A 21,473-nucleotide genomic window follows, 5' to 3' on the forward strand; every position below is an offset into this window, starting at 1 on the left:
ACTCTATTTGTTTAAGAGATAATGTCCGTTTGTTAAGAGATTTTTTTAGTAAAGTTGTTTCATTTTGTGAAAATAACTATGGTTGAGAAAGGGTATAAAAATATATATTGTGGTGTTAAACACTAATACTAAATGGTGCCAATATTTTCTAGAAAATGAGTAATATTTTAAAAAATATTTTCTATAAAATTATCTTATATTCCTATATTTGGTAGAAACTTTAAATGAATTAAAAAATAATTTTCTAATTTCTCTTATTTAACTTGTTAAGAGATAAAGTTGTTTTCTAAAAATATTTAATGGAAAACAATCTCTAAAAATAAGGTATACTTTTTTTATTGACTAAAAATAGTTTTTCTTTGACTTTTTTTTTTTTTTAATATACAACCAAATAACGAAAAACATTGAAAACTATCTTTATGCAAAATCTCCCATCAAAGCAAATAGAGCGTAGGTGAACTCGATACTCAACTTAACCATGTTATGTGACAAAATATTTGGACTCTCTTCTAATCATTGGAATGGTAGAAATCAACCACACCCCTATTTTTGAGCGATCAATTGAATTTTTGGGTGGGTAGTGTTTTACACAAATTTATGAAAAATGGAGAAACCAAATAAGATATTCCAAGAGTAAAAAAAAACACTGCTAAAATTTTCAACAAACTAGGAGGAATCATGTAAAACAACTATGCAAATTCAAATACAATGAGAGAGATTAAATTGTGGATGGACCTTTTGGTGGAGGAAATGTGAACACATGCTAAATTCTTACATAAAATAGGTTGATTAAATACTAATAATAATTGTGGGGGCCGGTTAATCAATAAATTACTAAAATCGTGTTAACTGGGTCTGTGGTTCATCCGAGGACGTAAAACTGTCCGAGGAGGCCCATATCAGGTTATAAGAGTAATCAAATGAAAAGGAGAGTAAATATCACGTGAGGTGAGTTCAGTATTCGTCCGAGGACAAAATCCTTTTCGGCAGTATGAGTCCGAGGACGACCTGAATGTCACATTGTTGCAAACACAACTCAGAGCTACATTACCACTAAAGGTGGGACATGGAACCAAGGGTAAGAAAGAAAAGGTAAATAAATTTCTTTAACAACAGCTGCCTCCGCATTAATTGCCTCTCAACCAACTCTCTGGCCGCATTCATGTGGAGGTGATGCCTGAACAATGATGAGGCAGCCTTATAGCTGCTGGTTGGAGGTTCCAGGAGGTGTTGGATGGGACAGGAAGGAATCCCTCGAACCCAACCTACACGTGTGTGGTGAAGATGACACCAAGAGGTTTAACAACAACTGCCTCCGCATTAATTGCCTCTCAACTAACTCTCTGGCTGCATTCATGTGGAGGTGATGCCTGAACAATGATGAGGCAGCCTTATAGCTGCTGGTTGGAGGTTCCAGGAGGTGTTGGATAGGACAGGAAGGGATCCCTCGAACCCAACCTACACGTGTGTGGTGAAGATGACACCAAGAGGACAGTATATAACATGGAAGAATGCATTGAGAAAAAGGATCGGAACTTCTAAACAAAGAGGACTTAGAAGAAAAATCTTATGAAATAAAGAACTGAACTTGTTTCAAGGAGAAATTGATCATGATATTAGTGTTAATCCATTTATAAACGTGAAGTTTAATCGTTTTTCTTTTGGAGTTAACCTAGTTCTTTGACATCCACACTCTACAAATTTATTGTTTGGGCTTTTAACGTTCGAACCCAATACGAATTTGGGATCGTTACAAATTAAGTCCTTACAATAATAATAATAATAAAAGAGTAAGGTTTGGGATTAAAACAAAAACAAAATATATATATATATATATATATATACACATAATTATTGACAGTTTTTTTTTAGAAGAAATTATTGACATAGTTGGTTGTGATTTATGCAACATTATTCTTGTTTAAATCTATCATTAACATTATTTCTATTGTACATTAATCACAACAAAACAATATCAACCAGTATAAATTTTTTTTAACGATATTTTATAATACAATATATTATTTTTAAAGTAAAATGCAAAAGCCTCTCGAGATTAAGATTAAAGTACCACTAACTATTTTTAAAAATATCCAATTTATTCTCTAAGCACAAACTGCACTTAACACGCTTGAAAGTTTCTCTACTCCTCCAAATACTCTGCTTCCTTCTAACAACTTAAGTGCACATATTTCACAATGATTACATTATGACAATTATGTTGGAAATATAATAATGAATAAACAATTTTGATACAACAAACAATATCCCAAATAATTTGCATGAATGTAAATAAGCAATAATCTTTATCTATATCTATATAATAACTAATAGCCGAAACGTTTGACCTATTGTTGACCACTCCTCATTCTGCCACTTGGTTACATAAATTAATGCCATGTCTACCATTAAAAATATTGAACAATATATCTTTTCGGTGGTTTCCTTATTTAGTTTTAGTGAGTAACTACTTATTGTTGTTTATATACACGGTTTACTTTTTTTTTTCTTCTTTCCATTTTTCCGTTTTCTATTTTTTTTTTCCCACTGCGAAAGAAAACAAACCCAGCAAAGGTTGTGGACAAAAAACAGAGTGCCCTTGACTGCTATTGGTAATTCTTTTCTTCACAAACATTAGTTGGTCTTGCTTATTCTTGCATTTGTTGGTCTAACTCTTTCAAACTCACACCGTTTCAGTGGGTAACTACTTACAGCGAAGGTTGTGGACAAAAAATAGAGTGCCCTTGACACTACTGTTATTGGTAATTCTTTTCTTCATGAACATTAGTTGGTCTTGCTTACTCTTGCATTAGTTGGTCTAACTCTTTCAAATCCACACTGTTGATTTTTGTTTTCTTCTTATCGTTTTCTGTTTTCTGTTTTTTTTTTTTTTTTTCCTCTGCGAGAAGAAACCTAGCAAAGGTTGTGGAGAAAAAAACAGAGTAACCCAGCAAAATCACTACGGTAACCTTCCACTAATTTGATAGAAATATTGTTTTTCCATTGTCTCTCCCTCTATCTGAAATAAAAAGTGGGTTAACGTAGACAACCTTACAATATATAATAGCCCCCATCTGAAGGAGAATCACGCAAAGCCAACGATGAAGGTTGGTCATTTAGATCATGTGATGATTTTGTTTAAACAATATTTGACTATGTTCTGTGAGAAAAAAAGGAAAAAAATTATTTTAAAATGAAAAAATTCATTATTTTAGAACTCAATAATTGATCATTGAAGCCAACAGCCTCTCATTGGAATCGAAACTGCGAAACTGAGAGAGACTCTTCAATTTGTTTGTTCTACCTGTTTGTTGTGTTATTTGTTGCATTACAGGAACTGTTCAATTTGTCAACAGGTTGTGTATTTTTGTTTTAATTTTTTTTTTTAATAATTACAAATGTTAATAACTAAGACATTGAAATTTTGTGCACACCTTGTGTTTGACAAAATGCCTTACTTACTCTTGCATTAGTTTATAGCCACTTTATAGTTTGTGCATCTTGGTTTAAGTTGCTACTGGTCATTGACTACTTTTTATGCATCTTGCATAAATAATCACTGTTCTTAATCAGTAGATTTGATTACAATTCCCAAATTTTCAATTGATATAGAAATAATGGAAGGATGAATTGTTGTTCTTTTCAAATTTTTTTATAATGAGTTTGTTCACCCAAATTATAAGCCATGTTTGGGTGAACATGGCTTATGAACCTAATTGATAGTTTAAATTTTAAAATTAAAAAGTTTTAAAAAACCTTATTTTGCAGGTCCTCTCATTTTTGGATAAAGAGCTGCATACTTTTTGAGGGAAAGAACTACATAACTATGTCAACTCCAGGTTTGTTAACAATTGCTCTAATTTTTTTTTTTAAAGTTTATGTTGCATTTCTTTTCTACATATTCAGAATAATTATTAATGTCATCTTCAACAAAAATTTACAGCATAAAAATGCTAATTAACAATAGATACATGCTTGAAAGAATATTCCCTTTTTTAACGCCTATTTGCTATCTTTTATTTATACAATAATAGTTATGATTTGATCTTCTATAAATACTATGTTTTTTATTATATTTCCAAAGTATGAAGAAAACTGATTTAATAGAAATTAAAAAAAAAAAATCAAAACTTAATGCATACAAATTCTTGATGCATATAAAAGCATGACACGGCACTTGATGCAAAGAAACATAATCATGGCCTATTACGATTAACGTGAATCAATATATATCTCATATATGAAACGTAGCATAGCATATAGGTTCAAAAATCAAAAGAGATTTTCAAAAACAATCATGGCAGAAAACTAGAACACCAAGAAATCAGTTTTTCTTTAATTCTATAACTCAATCACATGTTATATATTTTCTAAATTTTCTTTATTTATAATGAACGATGATATATTCATCATGTTTGTATGTGTTGAGACAATGTTGTCACTTTTAGATGGTTCTTGGACGTATAGCTGTTAGCAAATGTTTTAGTTACATGATTTTATTTTACAAATTCAATTTTGGTGTTGTAGTAAAATAAACCAAGATTAAATTTTATATTATACTCAATAACTTTCCCGTGCATCGCACGGGTTAGAGACTAGTAATATAAATTTAAGTAAATAGGATTAATCTCACAGTGCTATAGAATCACGCAAAGAGCGTTATTCTTAAAGGTTGATTCGTGCCACCCAAAGTAAAACTTGGTGCGATTGGTTCTCTTAGTCAAACAACCCCCTAGGATTAAATTATAGCATCGACTTTTGTGATGTACGCACTTCCACTCACAAAAGGTTTAAGAACAATCTTCTATTGTCTTTCCTTAAAAAACAAATATTCTTGTAGAAAAATATGTGGAAGAGAAAGATCGTAGAATTGTGTATATCTAAATATAGAATAGTAAAAGACCCTTTAGAGAAGGTATTATGATGAGTATTATATATGCTACTTATGAAGATAATAGTTTATAGTTATTGGTTACTAATAACTCTTAAAAGCCCAATGTCTATATTATCAATTATTGCCTAATTGCTATTGTAGGGTGTAAATGATTTATGGGCCAAGCCGAGGAGGATTATGGCCCAAGTTCAACGAAATAGACTTTGGGTACCGCCGAGGGTAGTTCAGTCCTCGGCAGACCCAAAGTTCCCCCTCGTAAAGAAGGGTAAAAATGGTATAAAACTGAAACTCGGAAAAAAGATCTAAAATATCCAGGGAAAGCTGCCCTTACTGCCATTCAGTGCTCTGAACCTGACAAAGCCGCATTCTTTGGCTTTTACAACCACCCCCAACGACTTTGAATATGGGCTGATGGGACAAGTATCAATCTAGGAAAGGTTGATCCAATACGTGGACGAAGGACAATGAACGCAGGAAAATATAAAAGGAAAAATAAGCAACCTAAAGAGGGGGTTGGGAAAAATGGCCAGAAACCTGAGCCTCCCAGCCCACCTCCAGGAGAAAGACTCCAGGGGTGTAGGAAAACTTAAACTGGTACGAATACCGTGAAAAACCCACCGCCTATCAACCAAGGCCTAGCCTTCCAAACCCACACTCTACAAATGATATTGTTAGGGGCCTTTTCACGTGCGAACCTGACACTGTTACGGTCCGCCACGAAACGCGTCCTTACAACTATTTTTCTCATAATTGACTAATGGCTATTTTACTCATAAATTTCCAAAAGTTATAAAATAAATAAGAATAAAAGTGTTTGGAACACAGACCCACACCAACAAATTATATACACGAGGTTGAAGTTAATAGTAGATATATAATAATTTTTGTTCTTAAGGAACAACTTGAATATATTTAAAGTTTTAGTAACACTAGGCCTGTTTGATTTTAGCAGAAAGGGGGTGCATTATGTATTCATTTTCAAGTTTTCGTGGGACCCACTACTAAAAAACTTGTTTGACTTTGTATTTGTATTCAGTTTTCATTTTCAGTATCCAAAAAAATAGGATTTGAATATAAAAACTAAATACAACTTTTTGGTGTTTTCATTTTCTTAAAAATGAAAACAATTGTATTTTTGTAAAAAAAATCAAATCTATGGATCCCACTAACATTGACTTGTCCCATCAAAAAACACACACTCTCTCTCAATTGTGTTGAATTTTTAATTGAAAAATATAAAGTGAAAAAAAGAAGAAGAAGCAAAAACTAGACCAGAAAATAATGCCAAACATGAAATGGGTTGGATAGAGAAAATAAATACAAGAATTGATAAACTAAAAATGAATTCAAAAAATTAAAAGAAAAAATAAATCCATCCCATTGATAACCAAATAGGGGTAACATTAATTAGAGCATCTTCAATAATTTAGCCAAATTTTCACATGGTTTGGAGAGCAACCAATTTTAGTATTTTATCTAACTATTTTTTAAATACAATTTTCTTCATTATTACTTTAATCTTTCTTTACTAGAATTATTTTATAGACAAAGTTTAGCAACAAAATTAGTTACAGTTTTACTCAATATCTTTTTATTGGGAGTAAATTTTGACAAATCCACCGTTGGATTACATTTTCTTCTTATATCCTCAATGCTTACAAAATTTCTATAAAATTAAATATCAATAACCATGTCATCAATAAATTTTTTAAATTGCAATTTTTTGTAGTTTAAAATTATGCATAAAATATAAATTTATAGATCATAAAGTAAATAATATCCAATTAGCACAAAATTTGATATGTGTATTAAAAACATAAAGAATATGCAATCCAACTGTTAGATTTTCAAAATATGTAATAATGTGAAAGATATTGAGTAAGACTGTGATTTTAGGATACAACCAATTTTGTAGCTAAATTTTCTACTTATTTTATCTGTTTTTCTGTTCCTCCAAAAAAAAAAAAATTATCTGTTTTTCTCTCCTAATATCTCTCCACATAGACTGACTCGATTTCTTCCTAAACCAAACTCAACCCATAGTCTCACACAAACCCACGAGAGAGAGGAAATCAATCGGCGGCGTGCCTCCATTGCCACTATCGTCCTTGCCTTCCTCCGTCATGCTTGTCCACCCCCTACCCTCCACCACCGCCACTCCACTGCTTAGGTCGAAATCGTCCCTTCCACTCTAACGTCGTTCCTCTTTGCTGTTGATTTTGTATTTCTTCTAGGCCTAACCTCTATTTGTCTTTTTTGGGCCAGGACAGAATTTGGCCCAAGTTAGCCATTTCAGGCTTTCGTTTGTGTGAGAGTGCCTAGAGAGAGAGAGAGAATGAATAAAGGCGGAGCAGGTGGAGTGGGTGGAGGCGGAAGTGGGAGCAGCAGTTGCGGAAGTGGACCCACCGCGGCTGCAACGGCAGCAGCAGCTCAAAAGCAGAAGACCTTACTACAAAGAGTCGAAGCCGATATTGGCAACATCGTTGACAACTTCACCCACCTCGTCAATGTCTCACGGGTATTCAAATATTTGTATTACATTGATGTTTTTTTGCTAAGCTTTTCTAACTGGGTTATTAAAATTTTAAGTCTTTGTGGGTCTTATTGGACAAAACTTTTGGATCTTCCTTGCTTAATCATGGAAACCTGTGCTACACTCAAATGTTAAATTGCTTGATTTATGAATTGAGTTATTACATTTCACTATCAACAAATTTAACCAAGAATTTGTATCGAAAAATGCTAGGACCACGACAAATTACACAACTTTTGTCACAACTTGAGTGGTGGAGAAAAAGTGGTTGGTCTATGTGGGTTCACATATAGTTGTGACAAAATTTGTGTAATTTGTTGGGGTCCTAGCATTGTTGATTTGTATCTAGCTTTAAAATGGTTGTTTTGTTTGTCTTGGTTGGTTGCATGCTTATTCTCATTAACACATGCATTGTTTGTATTAGAATAATGGTTAGTGATTAAATTTATCATGCTCTATTGGCTTAAGTTTTTCAAACTAAAGGGGTAGTTTAACATAGTATCAAAGTAGGTAGTCCTAAAGTCTAACCATGTCTCCACTTTACGTCACATTTCTAGTCCATTTGGATTGAGGAGGGAGGAAAGGAGAGTGGAGGGAAGTAGAATATAGTTGGCCAGAATTAGGCTAATTTCCAGTTAGCTCTACCCTACTCCCCCTCCTTCCCCCTCAATCCAAACAGACTAAAGGTGGGCTCACACCCAAGAGGGAGTGTTAGGATGATGGTCAAGTGGTTAAATTTGCCATTTCCTATCAGCATAAAGTTTTGGTACTAAGTGGTAGTTTAACAGATTGAACTGACTAGCCTTATCTTGTGGTTTTCTTCTTATCTGTACTAAGATTTGAACAAATGGTTGTTCCCATCATCCTTAGCCTCGGTAGCATAGCTTGTGCCTATCATTGGTATCAACATGTCATTTTTAATGGAAGCTTTTGTTTTGTGTTGAATAGTTGTTTTATAGATCCCATATTACCCAATATCAACTTATCTAGGAGGTCAGTTGATGAATGAAAGCCTTTGATACTTTAGGATTACAAGGCTGTGTTACTTGGGGGGGGGGGAATCAAGAGGGGAAGATTTGGCAAAGAGACAGGATATGAAGTGGGGAGAAATAATCTGATTTGGTTGGACATCAGATTAAGTCAGTTAGGAAATAGATAGAATGAGAATGCTGAGAACTTAGCAAGGGGGACAGAGAGTGGATTTGAGAATATCAGCAAGAGAGAATTGAGAAAGAAGGTAAGAAAGAAGGAGGGGAAGGGGAGGGAGTCGAATACAATGTTGGTAAAAGCGAGGGGCGCACTTAGGCGCACAGGCCTCTTGGAGCCTAAGCACAAAGCGCAAAGCGCAAGTGCACACCTGATTGAAGTGAAGGTCACATTTTAAAAAAATAATTATTAATGAGAAATGCAACAATCAAATGATCAATTTCTCATATAAATTGAAATAAATTTTTTTATATAATTCATATAACACTAGATATGCCCTACTTTTACAATTTTAACACAAAAATTGCAAGTCAAGTCATTTTTTTTTGGATAAGCTAGATATGAGTACTTCCATCTAATATCCTTTCTTAAATCTCCTATATCCATATTGCCCTATGAGGCTATGACTAATTAGTAATATTAGTTAGAGTAAAATATTATTTTGGTCTCTAAATTTTAACAAAAGTTTGTTTTTTGTCCCTAAAATTTTAAAAGTTCTTTTTTCATCCTTAAACTATTGAAAAGTTCATCTTTCATCCCTAAACTATTGAAACTGTTTTATTTATGTCCTTAAACTTTACTAAAAGTTTGTTTTCATCCCTAAACTATTGGAAAATTTTCTTTTTTCATCCCTATTTGTGTCTCTAAACTATTAAAAAAACTCTTTACAAAGTTTAGGGATGAAAAATGAACTTTTTAAAATTTAGGGATGAAAAACAAACTTTCATTAAATTTTAGGGACCAAAATAGTATTTTACTCTATTAGTTAATAATTTAATCACTTAATGACTATAACCCTATAAGAATTAGTTTGCTGTGTTCAACATCAACCACTAAAGTAACTAAACAATTACCACATATATTATATCATACTTTTTTTTTTCATGAATGAGCTAAGAATATGAGGACATTGCAACATGATAATTGGTACCAAGCAGATATCCAAAAGGGAAAAAAATAGAATAAGAAGTAGTTAGGTAGGTTACTGTTTCAAGGAGAAAAAATAAAAATAGAGAAGAATTGGGAGGTTGTGGGTTGGGTTTTAGGACAAGTTATACTCAAAATATATATATATTTTTTTAATAAGTAAGTTACACTAAAAATATGTCAATCAATGTTTTATATCAATAATGTCAAGATCCTATAGTTTTAATTTAGTTTTGGTTTATTTTTTTGAAAAATATAAAAAAGCTCCAAAAAGGCACGCTTCTTTGAATGAGCCTAGCTTTTGAGGCAAAAGTTTAAGCGCGCTTTTAACAACACTGGTGTAATAAAACTCAACAAAACTCAAAATTTCAATTCATTCATCTGCTAAAAGATCATATTTAGCTACAATTACTTCCCATGGAAGTTCTTGCACTCTCTTTAATTTTTTTAATAAGTACTAAAATTTTATTTCAAAGAAACAAGGCGAAGCCTGAATACATGAGAAGTATGCAAGCGCAACCCAACAAATTAAGACCTAAAATTAAAAAGATCCAAGAGCTCTAAAAGAGAACAACAAACATACCTAATATTCCTCAACCAATCAAACAAAGATCTAAGAACGCATAGTTTCAAGTGAAGCAAGTAGGCATGGGCATTTTCATTTAATTCATTGTATCACTACTGCATTGCCTACACTTTGCTAAGGAAACAATGGGCTAACTCATTACCGAGGAAATTTTCTTGCTTATTGGTAAAAGGGAAAGATGCCTTTGCAGATAATCACCTCCCAGCCAGTGCTTGCACATTTTGAACTTTGGCTTTTTGTGCCAACTAGTTCATTGCCTTGATTGAGTGAACTTAGTTACTGATGTTGTTGTTAACTAGCTCTTGAAGTTGGTATGAAGCTAGAACTTCGTATTTTGATGTTTTGTTACATTTGGTGGGTGCCCCCTTGTCTCTGGGATCAGTGAGGATCATTTAGTCTCTAGAAGGGAAGGGAACCTTATACCTACTAATTGCTATTAATGTATTATAATTTTTTAATCTCTAGAATGGAAGGGAGCCTTCTTCCCTATAATTGCCAAGGTGTAAAATCAGGAAAGGGAGCTATAGGGACATAAGGCCTTTTCAAATTTTGGGAAGTGCTTCTTAACAAACTTGCCTTTTAAAATGTGAAAATTAAACGAACAATTAAGAACCCATCCAAATATACCAGAGTTGAGTAGTTTAGATCTAGAACCCGCTTGTTTAATTGGTTTTTTCTAAGGAAGTAACCTGAGCTTTTGGTTTATGTTTTAATTATTACTGAAAATTTGAACATATATATTCTTAGAAGTTTTGTTTAATGTGATTATTTTCATGGAACCTTGCTTAATGTAGGTGAATGATCTTCCTGTCAGAAATTCACAAGAAGCTTTCATGATGGAGATGCGTGCAGCTAGAATGGTAAGAACAGTTACAACTCTCTCTCACTCATGCGAGCATGCACAAGAATGTAGACATGTATATATAGTTTAAAATTGAAATCTCATTCATCTATTTTTAGATTTAGATCTTGGAAAGATTGTTGTGGTGCAAAAGGAAAGTTTGGGATGCAGTTTGTGAGTTTCTTTTTTGCATATCCTTTTTAAGGGATTTAGAGAGATTCCACGCACCACAAAGCCATACACTTGCCCATAAAAAATTGAAGAACTCAAGGATGCATCTCCCATTGAGCTATTGAATTTCTTAGACGATACGAGTTTATATAGATTTTTTTCTTTTCTTTTCTTTTCACTGAGATAATGAGATACTTGCTAAAAATAAGGTTGTTGATAATGGATTTAAAATTTTGGATTTTTAAAAATTTATTATTATTATTTTTACTGTTAAGACTATCTAAGCCTTATTCTATTTTAGTTACTGAACACCAACATCTTCAATTATAGGTTCAGACAGCTGACTCTCTACTTAAGTTGGTATCAGAGCTTAAGCAAACCGCAATCTTCTCTGGATTTGCATCCCTTAATGACCATGTGGAGCAAAGAACAGCTGAGTTTAATCAACAGGCAGAGAAGACAGACCACATGCTGGCAAGAATTGGAGAGGAGGCAGCTGCCAGCCTCAAGGAGCTTGAATTGCATTATTTTTCTTCGGCAGACAGGGCTAGTGATACTCCGCAGTTGTGAATGGGTGGCATAAGAGAAGCATGCTAATCACCATTTGATTCTACTCTTAAGTACTGCGATTTCTAGTTCTACTTTAGTTTACCAATTTGATCCGATCAGTTTTTAATCATTTGAAAAAACAAATGTAGCCTTACATGTGTTTTCTATCAATGTAACATAATTCATGTTGGTTTGGATGCTTTGAGCCAAATTTTTTTTGAAAGAGTTAATTAGGTTTTTTCTTTTATTTTATTTTTTTTATAGAGATAATCTATTACAAATTTTTTTTTACAAGTTTAGTTAATTAAAACCTACATATGATAGTTTATTTGTTTTAGTAAAAAAAAAAAATAGTTTATTTGTTAAACGCATATGCAAAATTAGCTATAGAAAATAATTAAAAGGTAAACTAAATTGGTCTATATCCTTTAAATCATATTTTAATTTAGTAAATCAATTTAGTTCTTAACATTCCAATGTTATGTTAATTTAGTTTGTACAGTTATTTCTTTGATGGAAATTGTCGATGTAACAAACAATCAAAATAAAAAAAAATATTTTATTGCTATATCAATGGAAATTAATTTTTTATTTTAACTGTTTATCAAGTCAATAATTTTCTTTCAATAAATAATGGTAAAGTTTAAATTGACAAGATATTGAAAAAATAGGGACGAAATATAATACAAAGGATAAACCATAATTAAATAAGTAAATGAACCTATCCGACCGACAAAGTGTATTTTTTTTCTCCACAAGGATAAACATAAACTTAAAAAACTCGTGATATATCTTGAGTTGGTACTTTTGTAATGTTAAATGTCAATGAATCCAAACCCCACACACGTCACCGGTTCAGAGTATATACCTCAAAAAATCTTTTCTTATTTATTTTTGCCTATTTTTCCTCTCAAGCGGCGGCGTTTCAATCATTTCTCTCCCTCTTTCAAACACTGTCACACACACACAGAGCTCGAGCTGTAGCAAAGCGAAAAAGCAATGTCCATGTCGATGCTCCAGCCATGCCTCTCAGGCTCAACGTCTTCATTCCCCTTCAAACGCACCGTTTTGGTGTGCTGCGCTCCGTCGCAGCAGTCCCACGTGGAGCTGGTGAACGGACCGGTGCTCGACGCTCGGATCCCCCAGCGAACCGAGATCCGATTCGGTTTACCTAGCAAAGGCCGCATGGCCTCCGATACACTAGATCTTCTCAAAGTACGCATTGTCCTTTTTTTTTTTTTTTTTCCTCTCTGTTTGGTTCCGGAGAAAATTGCATTGCATTGAAATTTCTTAATAACCTTTTGTTTTGTTTGTGTGAAAGGATTGTCAATTGTCTGTGAAGCAAGTGAATCCACGACAATACGTTGCGCAAATTCCTCAGGTATGCGAAAGCGTTACCTTGTTGTTTTGTGAATTGCATTTGTGAGAATTAGAAATAGGCTTAAATACATTGTTGGTCCCTAAAGTTTTGTGCATGAGCGATTTTAGTTTTCTAGAGACTAAAATTGATAATTTCAAGTTTATTAGGGACCAAAAGTGACCACTTTTAAGTTTGTTAGGGACCGAAAATTGATCATTTCAAGTTTATGAGGGACTAAAAGCAATCTATTTAAGTTCTTGGGACTAAAAACAATCATTTTAAGCTTGTTAGGGACAAAAAACTATTACTTTAAGCTTGTTAGGGACTAAAAACTATTACTTTAAGCTTGTTAGGGACTAAAAATGATTAGGTTATGTTTTTTAGGGACTAAAATCGATAACTATAAATTTTTTTAGAGACTAAAAGCAATCAAATTTAGTTTTCTAGGGACTAAACGTGATCAAATTTAGTTTTTTGGCCTTAGAAATGACATTTTGTTGTTGAAAATCAGGAATCAGTGATAATTCTGAAGGATTGCTGAGATTGATTTTACTCGTTTGTTCTAACTGATACTTTATAAGCAACTGGTTTTGAGTCTGACACTTGTTTAAGTAAAGAATACTGTGATTGCATTCCCAGTTGATCTTCCCTTCCTTTTTACAACATGCAGCAATAGTCTCATTACCAGTGTCATTTGACTCAATTAACCTGACTTGAGTCATGCCCAACTTTAGCCATGTTTAGTGTGTTTGGTTTAGTTTATAAATAAATGAACTAAGAAAAAATTTAATCTATATATAAAAAATTCTTAGATGTTTGCTCAGAATATAATGTTGCCCAATGCAGTAATATGACCTAGCGTTTTTGGGCATGTCCAGTGGGGTATGTGTCATATTGCTTGAATTAATTTGTATGAGTTGCTTGAAAAGCTAACAATGGAAAAGACATGTATAGGAATTTTTTTTTAAAATTGTCTCATGTTTGTGCTATCGTGTGCTCCAATAATTCATAGGTCAATCAATTATAATGGCACTTCCTGGGTTCAAGCCCATTGGATGCCTGTGTGACTGACCAATAATATAAATAGTTAATCCTAGATACATTCTGTAGCCAAATTTTTTAATACCCATGTGTTTTACAGCTTGCCAATTTGGAAGTTTGGTTTCAGCGGCCAAAAGACATTGTTCGGAAATTGGTTTCTGGAGATCTAGACCTTGGTATTGTGGGTTTTGATACAGTCAGTGAATATGGCCAGGTAAGCATTAAGTTATGAACTGTTTCTGATTCATTATTTGGGTAATTGGGTCCCTGGGTGTTCTTTTGATGTTTACATATATATGGGCATAGTGACAATATTTTGCTTTATAAGTTGAAAAGTAAAAACTGAAATGCCTTCTCCTTTCTTCCTTAAGAGTAATTTTCCTACCAGTATATTCATTTAGAAGTTTGTCACTCTCTCTCTCTCTCTCGGTTGTTAGTTTGAAGGCCATACGTTTGAAAAAGTATCCTTTACTTTGATGAGGAAAATGCTTGTAGAGTGTGCACAAGTGTGTGTGTGTGTATATGTATATTAAAGAAATAAAAATTGAACTTTAGGTTTGTTTGGATGTTTGATCATAACCTAGTTTATGACATCTTCAGAATCAATGATCTATAAACCATTAAGATTGGATACTCAATGTTACTAAAGTTATTTAGAATGCCTATTAAGTTGAGTACTCAATGCTACCATCTGGAGTAATTCAAAATGCCCATATAAGGTTAGATACTCAAGCATGCTTTGTCACTTTCTTTTGCTCTCTGCTATGTGTTACTGTGTTTTTTCTGTGTTTCTGGCTGTTCCAGCTGTGCTTCTATGGTGTCATTATACTGATCTGATGTATTTCCTTGAAATAAAAATTTTCTTATTCATAAAAAATTGGGGGTAAGATACTCAAGCATGGATTAGAACCCAGAGCAAAATTGTAAGATTTGTTTTAGGGAAGAATTTAATCTCTTAAACACACACACGTGCATCCAATGAACACTCTAATTATGTGAAGCATTCCTCCCTTTGTCATTACCTCAATAGAAACTTGTGCACGTAGTTTACACCTTGGAAAATAGGCAGAATGCTTCCAAGACCCTCCATATTGGGGGTTACAGACACATAAATGCAATGGGATCCTGTAATTAGCTGGTAGATGCTCTGCCATACTCATAGAGGTGGATTGTTAGTAAAGGGTCTGATACTTTTATCAAAGGGAAGAGTTGCAATTAGCAGCAGATTATGGACTCATTATGAAATTTAACTAGCAAAATTTCCTTGTTTCTTGTGTATACCCTGTGTACTAGGATAGTGCTTTTATTTTTGCTCCTTTTTTTTAATGAAATTCTTTTACTTATAAAAAAAAATAGTCCTTGTTTTCTTATCAAGGATTGGTATGAGGAAGTGCATTACCATTAAAAGTTCATCATTTTTGTTCCTGCTGTCAGGGGAATGAAGATCTTATTCTTGTTCATGATGCTCTTGAGTATGGGGACTGCCATTTATCACTGGCTGTAAGTTCTTGCAGATAGCCAACTGAAACTTACTGCTTATCTCATAAATTTTACTGTTAATAATCTTGGTATATCACCGATCATAACAATCTTGGTATATCCCTTGCCCTTTCAGATTCCCAAATATGGGATTTTTGAGAACATAAATTCTCTAAAAGAGCTAGCACAAATGCCTCAATGGACTGCTGAAAAGCCTCTGCGAGTTGCTACTGGATTCACCTACGTATGATCTGTCTTTCATTTTATTATATTATGAAAAGTTCAGTTTATTTTTTTATTTTTGTGATATTTTCAATTTTGGCCCTATCCTTCTGCACAGCTAGGTCCTAAATTTATGATAGAAAATGGACTAAAGTATGTGACTTTTTCAACTGCTGATGGAGCACTGGAGGCAGCTCCTGCGGTGAGAAATGCATTCTTTCTCTATGATTTGCATATTTCTTTGTTTCTTTTTTCTATTTTCATTTTCCTCAATTTAGAACTGAATTGTTGCTGTCCTCTATGATTTGCATATTTCTTTGTTTCTTTTTTCTATTTTCATTTTCCTCAATTTAGAACTGAATTGTTGCTGTCCATTGAGATAGTTGATCTAGTCCCTTGTCATATATTAGCACAATGCATGTTGTTCTCGGGGAAGAGGCTTAGAATTTCTTTTGTTCTCGGGAACTGAATTTTTGCAACGGGGAAGGCTGTCTCGGACAGAGGAGTCCAAACTGTTGGCTTCACAGGTTTCTTAAAAGGAAAATATGGCTTTTTTCCTTTGGAGGAGGGGTGTGGAGTGAATGCATAGCTGACCTTAATTCACATGAAAGGATACAGTTGTATAGTGCAATTTAGATGCTACTTTCCGCTTCTTTTTTTGGTTTTGTTTTGTTTTTGACTGTTAACTCTTCAAACCCACCATAATGCACCCTAGACTGGATCACAAGCTTGCGTGACCGAGCTTGGCTACTTTTCTATTTTGACTTCTGTTAGTTTTATAATAAAATAAAATAAAAATGGTAAGAAACCTTGAAATAATCGATTTTCGTTGGACACCTTACTTGTCTTCCCTTGAATTCTCTCCACTTCTTCTCCTTAGAGAAAGAAAAAACGATGACCCTTCAAGTACATTTTGTTCACTATTGTGAACACGATGTACTCTTCTCAATAAAGTATTTATTACCAATCCAAAAAAAAAAAAAATGATGACCCTTTTCCTCTTTACCCATCATTCTTTCTTTTGTTGTTTTTAGGTGATGAGCATAATGCTCACTAAAATGTTGATAAACATGTCCTAAATTAAAAATCCTGAATGCTTCGACGAGCTGTGGATCACAAATGACACAGATGATCATATATGGTTTAGTTTTGTTTTGTTCAAACTGTTGTCATGTTATAGCTCTTTCTGCAATATTTGCCTTAATAAGATTCAGCACTTCAAATATCCAATTGGTTGAAGTTGTCATAACATAGAGCTGTATGCAATGGCTTCTGAAGGAAAGTTGCGGGTCTTGGGTGACAGTTCTGTATGTAAAGCAATTAAAATATGAATAAAATAATTCATTTTGTTACATAATATTTCCCGTGGAATATGTTGCCTTTTGGTTTAAGACATTCATGGTTTGGATAATGATGTCACTAGTTAAAATGGAAATTTTGTATTGGATAATGGTGTTATCAAGTGTAGCTGACTGCTTAACAAATACATGCTATCTCCACATGAATTTTATATAGACCACTTGTCTTTACTGTAAATTCAGATGGGCATAGCTGATGCAATTTTGGACCTTGTGAGTAGTGGAACAACACTGAAAGAAAACAACTTGAAAGAAATTAAATGCGGAATTGTGTTGGAAAGCCAGGTTAGCTATCTTGGACCTTGCCAAGCATCAGATTTTGTAGTTTCTAGAATGCTCTTAAAAGAGGGACTTCAGGCAACTGCTTTTGTGACACGGTTAATTTTGCATTTTGTCTTTATCACATCTTGTCTTGCAACATTCTTCAGGCTGTTCTTGTTGCAAGCCGGAAAGCATTGATCCAGAGGAAAGGTACATTGGACATAACGCATGAGATTCTTGAAAGATTGGAGGCACATTTGAGGGCTGTTGGTCAGTTCACAGTATGTCATGTTCTTCTGCTGGGGCTGCATTTTATTTAAATTTAGTTTTATGGTGCTTACACACTTAACTGGCAGGTTACTGCAAACATGAGGGGAAGTAGTGCAGAGGAAGTGGCTGAGAGAATACTGAGTCAGCCATCATTATCTGGACTGCAGGTGTGCTTTGGAATGAAATCAATCACTTTCCTTCTCCCAACTAAGTTTCCCCCAGTGGTTTTTTATAAGTAATAAAAAATTTTAAAATGGAAAGGCTCTGGCCCTAGTACACTGGAAGTATAAAGAGAGGCACAAAGAAATCTAAGAACACAAAAAAAATAAAAATCTAAGATCCAAAATTTCCAAAAAAAAGTAAGAAGCAAAGCCCTCAATCGCCCTCAAGGTTTCCCATTTTTAGTTTTCATATTTGGATGAGTGAATCACAAATCATGATTTGGATTTTTAATCACCATTCCTGAATTTCAAGAGCTTTTCTTAATCCGTTATATTTGTGCAGGGACCTACTGTAAATCCAGTATTTCGTAAACGTGATGGGAAGGTAGCCTCAGATTACTTTGCCATAGTCATATGTGTACCCAAAAAGGCATTGTACAAGTCTGTAAAACAACTGAGAGCGGTGAGCCTTTTTATTATCTTTTTTTTACAAGTTCATTTTTTTTATCTCTATGTAATATTAATTATTTGTACGTATGCTTGTGTTTCTGTCTCTCCTTATGTGTCATGAGGAAAATGTTAGTTCTTTGGCTCAGACTTGTGTGTCATTTTGTGGCTTGGATTGATATTTTCCCATTAGACTAGTGTTTAGCCTTTTGGATTAAAAGATAATACTAGAGTAGCAAATGTTTTAGATCTGTGAGGTATCTGCTCTTTCTCTGATGGATAATTTTACAGAATTAACCAGCTTTTGAAAGGTTCACCTCTCCCCCCTAGGATTGATAATATCTTTTAATGTATGGACAAGCTAGGTATTTCGTAAGAAACAAATGTCTTGACCTTTTCAATTGAAACCAGCTTGTTTTTAAACAGGTTGGTTCAACTTAACCTGGTATGACATGCAGGTTTGTCCAGTTTATGTAGCACCAGTTACTGAGTTTTGCGACTTAACGTGTAGATTCTGAACTCATAAGAAATATCTGTGCCCATCTTCTGTATAGAACTATATAATATATGTTAAAAGACAAGGACACTATTTTCTGGCATCTCTCATCTCTCTAGGGATTTTTGTATCTGGTTCCACATTGATTTGAGTTTCCCTGTCCAGAAATCCACCTGCAAACTTAGTTGTTTGGATATTGGCTGATGCAGGTTGGAGGCAGTGGAGTTCTTGTTTCTCCTTTGACCTACATTTTTGATGAAGAGACTCCAAGATGGCACGAGCTTCTCAGAAAACTTGGACTTTAGTCCATTGTAGTAATTGTGTTGAGCATGTTATTGCAGCTATGCTGTTTGCATCAATGTTGAAGAGTTTTTTGTGCTCATACCAGCTAGAAGGCAGACTTGATCATACACGATGTACTTTAGTAATGAAATTTTTCAAGCAATTTTTGTGATCTTATTTTTTATATTTATATTATTGACTTTTTTTTTTTTTTAGTTTACATATATTTTGTTTATTGCTCTGTAATGTATGTTGCACAGGCATACGACTAGTTGTAGTTTATTTGGTTGTTATAGCTCACTTGTGGACATGATGGGTTGCTGTTTCATCTTAATTATTCTCACTCCCACATCAAGCCGATCATTGCAGATAAAGGCTTTCAACATATGTAGCTGCCTCGATTTTTGGGTTGGGATCATATAATGTACCAGTATAGGTTTAATCTGTCAAATTGTATTCTATCAATTTGTAATAGCATTCTAAACTCATTCCAACACGTTTAACTTCTGTCTCCCGCTTTAAAACCTTTTCACCATTCTTTGACGCGCACATAGGCCTCAAACTAGTGCCCAAATATGGAATGGTCGCCAATCTAGTCCAAGATTCCTTCATCAACCATAGCTTAATACACAAGTTTTTGCGGGATTTGTCAGTGCACACAGATAGACACGTGTTCTCCAAAAGTCCCCAGCTCCCATAAACTTGATGTATAGAAACGTTTTCTTGATGATCCATCTCTTATGTAATACAAAACAGATTCGGGCCATGGCAGCTCATGAAATATCTCCTCTGCTAAATCTAAATAAATGATTGACGGTTGCACATATTTCCTAGCACTCCAATAAATTGCCCCATTGCAGTAGGTAGTATTTGGGATCAATGGAACACTGTAGTTACAAATATTGTCCACATCCACCAGAATTGTCTTCCAAGTAAAGGTCTTGAGTGAAAAGATCTCAATCCTTTTTATATCAAAAGGGAAAATCTGGTAGGGCCTTACTATCAGTGGAATAATCATAGCCAAAATCAAAATGGTAAAACCAACAAGACATTGAATCAGGTGTTGATGTTGGTCTTGGTATGTTTTTGTAACTTTTGGCAGAAGGGTTCCAAACCAAATATTCAGATGTACGTTTGCGCCTATTATATGTAATTCAATACATACCAAGCCATTGCAAGAAGCCAAGTTTGTCTCAACATATTCTTCACCCCACAATGGAAAACCTTGAAAATCAACATCAACTGGTTGACCAAGAACACGGGTTTGAAATAGTGCTTCATAACCTAATGATAAAACACAATTGTTACTAAAAACAAGGACGTTCATGCATCTGGGGTTTTGAGATGCTCTCTGAAAATGGGATTTAGCGAATTGGCAACTATTGATCAAAGTGTGTCATGCTTTGGATACGCACTTGAATCGCATGAGAGACTTCACTGGTAGTCTTGAGAGTATGTTCTTGAGTCTTCGACAAGGTCATTTGGAATCGTAAAGCTTCGTCGTAGTGCCTTTCAAATTCGCATGATTCAGTTTAGGTCTTGGGCTCTCTTTAATCAATATATATATGGAACATTCTCAACAAGTCAACCCATTCTCAAAAAAATAAAAATAAAATAAAATAAAATAAAATACACTCTCCAGTCCAATCAATCAAGAGGAAAAAGAAAGTGAAGGCTCTAGAAAAGGTTTATGGAATGGGTGCGTCAGCAAGAAGATTACATTATATATTTTGTAGTCTTGCAATTGCAAAACCCTCTTTCCCAAGCCACCCATTGCTCAAATTTCCATGAGCTTCTCTCTTTCCATTAACACTCTCATATACAGGACCGGCCAAGCATTTCATAGGCTTAAGGCGAAATCTTCAAATAGGGTCTTTATGTTATCACTTAAATAATATTTAATTAGCATTTTATATAATATATTTTTTTAAATCCATTCTTTTTACTTTTTAATATGATTTTTTTTGTTGTTGAGAAAATGCTAAAGTTATAACAAATTTTACTACAAACCGGTGTTGTAATGATTATGATCAATGACATAAGGCTTACAAAAATACTAGAAATATTATAAAATTTACAACATGACAATTACAAAGAAATATCACCAATCACAAATATTCATTCAAAAATGCATTCAATAGTTTGTTGAAACCCATCTATCATATTCATTGTCATATCAAATTATAAAAGTTATGGAGACTACCACGCACCCTTGGTGTAGTGATCACTCCACAAGTATAAGTTCTTGTGAGGTATGGGGGTAATGATTGATATTTAAGTTTCTAAAAGAGAGTTTCGTATACATATACATTTAGATTAGACTAAAGTAGACTTTTTATTTTGTATAAAAATAATTAAATAAATAAAAGTTATGTAGTAAAATTTATAG

The 21,473-nt window shown here is 33.7% G+C and overlaps 2 protein-coding genes across 2 annotated transcripts; both read left to right on the forward strand.

The window, feature by feature from the left end:
- The first annotated feature begins 6,902 nt into the window (after positions 1 to 6,902).
- LOC115963635 (mediator of RNA polymerase II transcription subunit 22b-like) lies at positions 6,903 to 11,909 on the forward strand. The gene is made up of 4 exons (XM_031082727.1): positions 6,903 to 7,064; positions 7,165 to 7,412; positions 10,941 to 11,006; positions 11,489 to 11,909. Exons 2-4 carry the CDS (start codon positions 7,230 to 7,232, stop codon positions 11,726 to 11,728), a joined length of 489 nt encoding a protein of 162 aa, XP_030938587.1. The 5' UTR covers positions 6,903 to 7,064; positions 7,165 to 7,229; the 3' UTR covers positions 11,729 to 11,909.
- A 615-nt stretch (positions 11,910 to 12,524) lies between these two features.
- LOC115977533 (ATP phosphoribosyltransferase 2, chloroplastic-like) lies at positions 12,525 to 19,397 on the forward strand. The gene is made up of 11 exons (XM_031099428.1): positions 12,525 to 12,922; positions 13,029 to 13,088; positions 14,209 to 14,322; positions 15,543 to 15,608; positions 15,724 to 15,831; positions 15,928 to 16,011; positions 17,351 to 17,452; positions 17,596 to 17,709; positions 17,785 to 17,865; positions 18,203 to 18,322; positions 19,012 to 19,397. The coding sequence occupies exons 1-11, from the start codon at positions 12,707 to 12,709 to the stop codon at positions 19,105 to 19,107; spliced, it is 1,161 nt and encodes a 386-aa protein (XP_030955288.1). The 5' UTR covers positions 12,525 to 12,706; the 3' UTR covers positions 19,108 to 19,397.
- The last annotated feature ends 2,076 nt before the right edge of the window (positions 19,398 to 21,473 follow it).

This window comes from Quercus lobata, chromosome 2, assembly GCF_001633185.2.
Source record: "Quercus lobata isolate SW786 chromosome 2, ValleyOak3.0 Primary Assembly, whole genome shotgun sequence".
In the NCBI taxonomy this organism is placed as follows: domain Eukaryota; kingdom Viridiplantae; phylum Streptophyta; class Magnoliopsida; order Fagales; family Fagaceae; genus Quercus; species Quercus lobata.

Bases quoted from the DNA above. Each gene is read 5' to 3' on its own strand.
- LOC115963635 (XM_031082727.1), top strand. From the start codon at position 7,230: ATGAATAAAGGCGGAGCAGGTGGAGTGGGTGGAGGCGGAAGTGGGAGC. The intron at 7,413-10,940 runs GTATTCAAATAT...TGCTTAATGTAG, and splicing joins ACCTCGTCAATGTCTCACGG to GTGAATGATCTTCCTGTCAG. The intron at 11,007-11,488 runs GTAAGAACAGTT...CTTCAATTATAG, and splicing joins AGATGCGTGCAGCTAGAATG to GTTCAGACAGCTGACTCTCT.
- LOC115977533 (XM_031099428.1), top strand. From the start codon at position 12,707: ATGTCCATGTCGATGCTCCAGCCATGCCTCTCAGGCTCAACGTCTTCA. The intron at 12,923-13,028 runs GTACGCATTGTC...TTTGTGTGAAAG, and splicing joins ATACACTAGATCTTCTCAAA to GATTGTCAATTGTCTGTGAA. The intron at 13,089-14,208 runs GTATGCGAAAGC...TGTGTTTTACAG, and splicing joins ACGTTGCGCAAATTCCTCAG to CTTGCCAATTTGGAAGTTTG.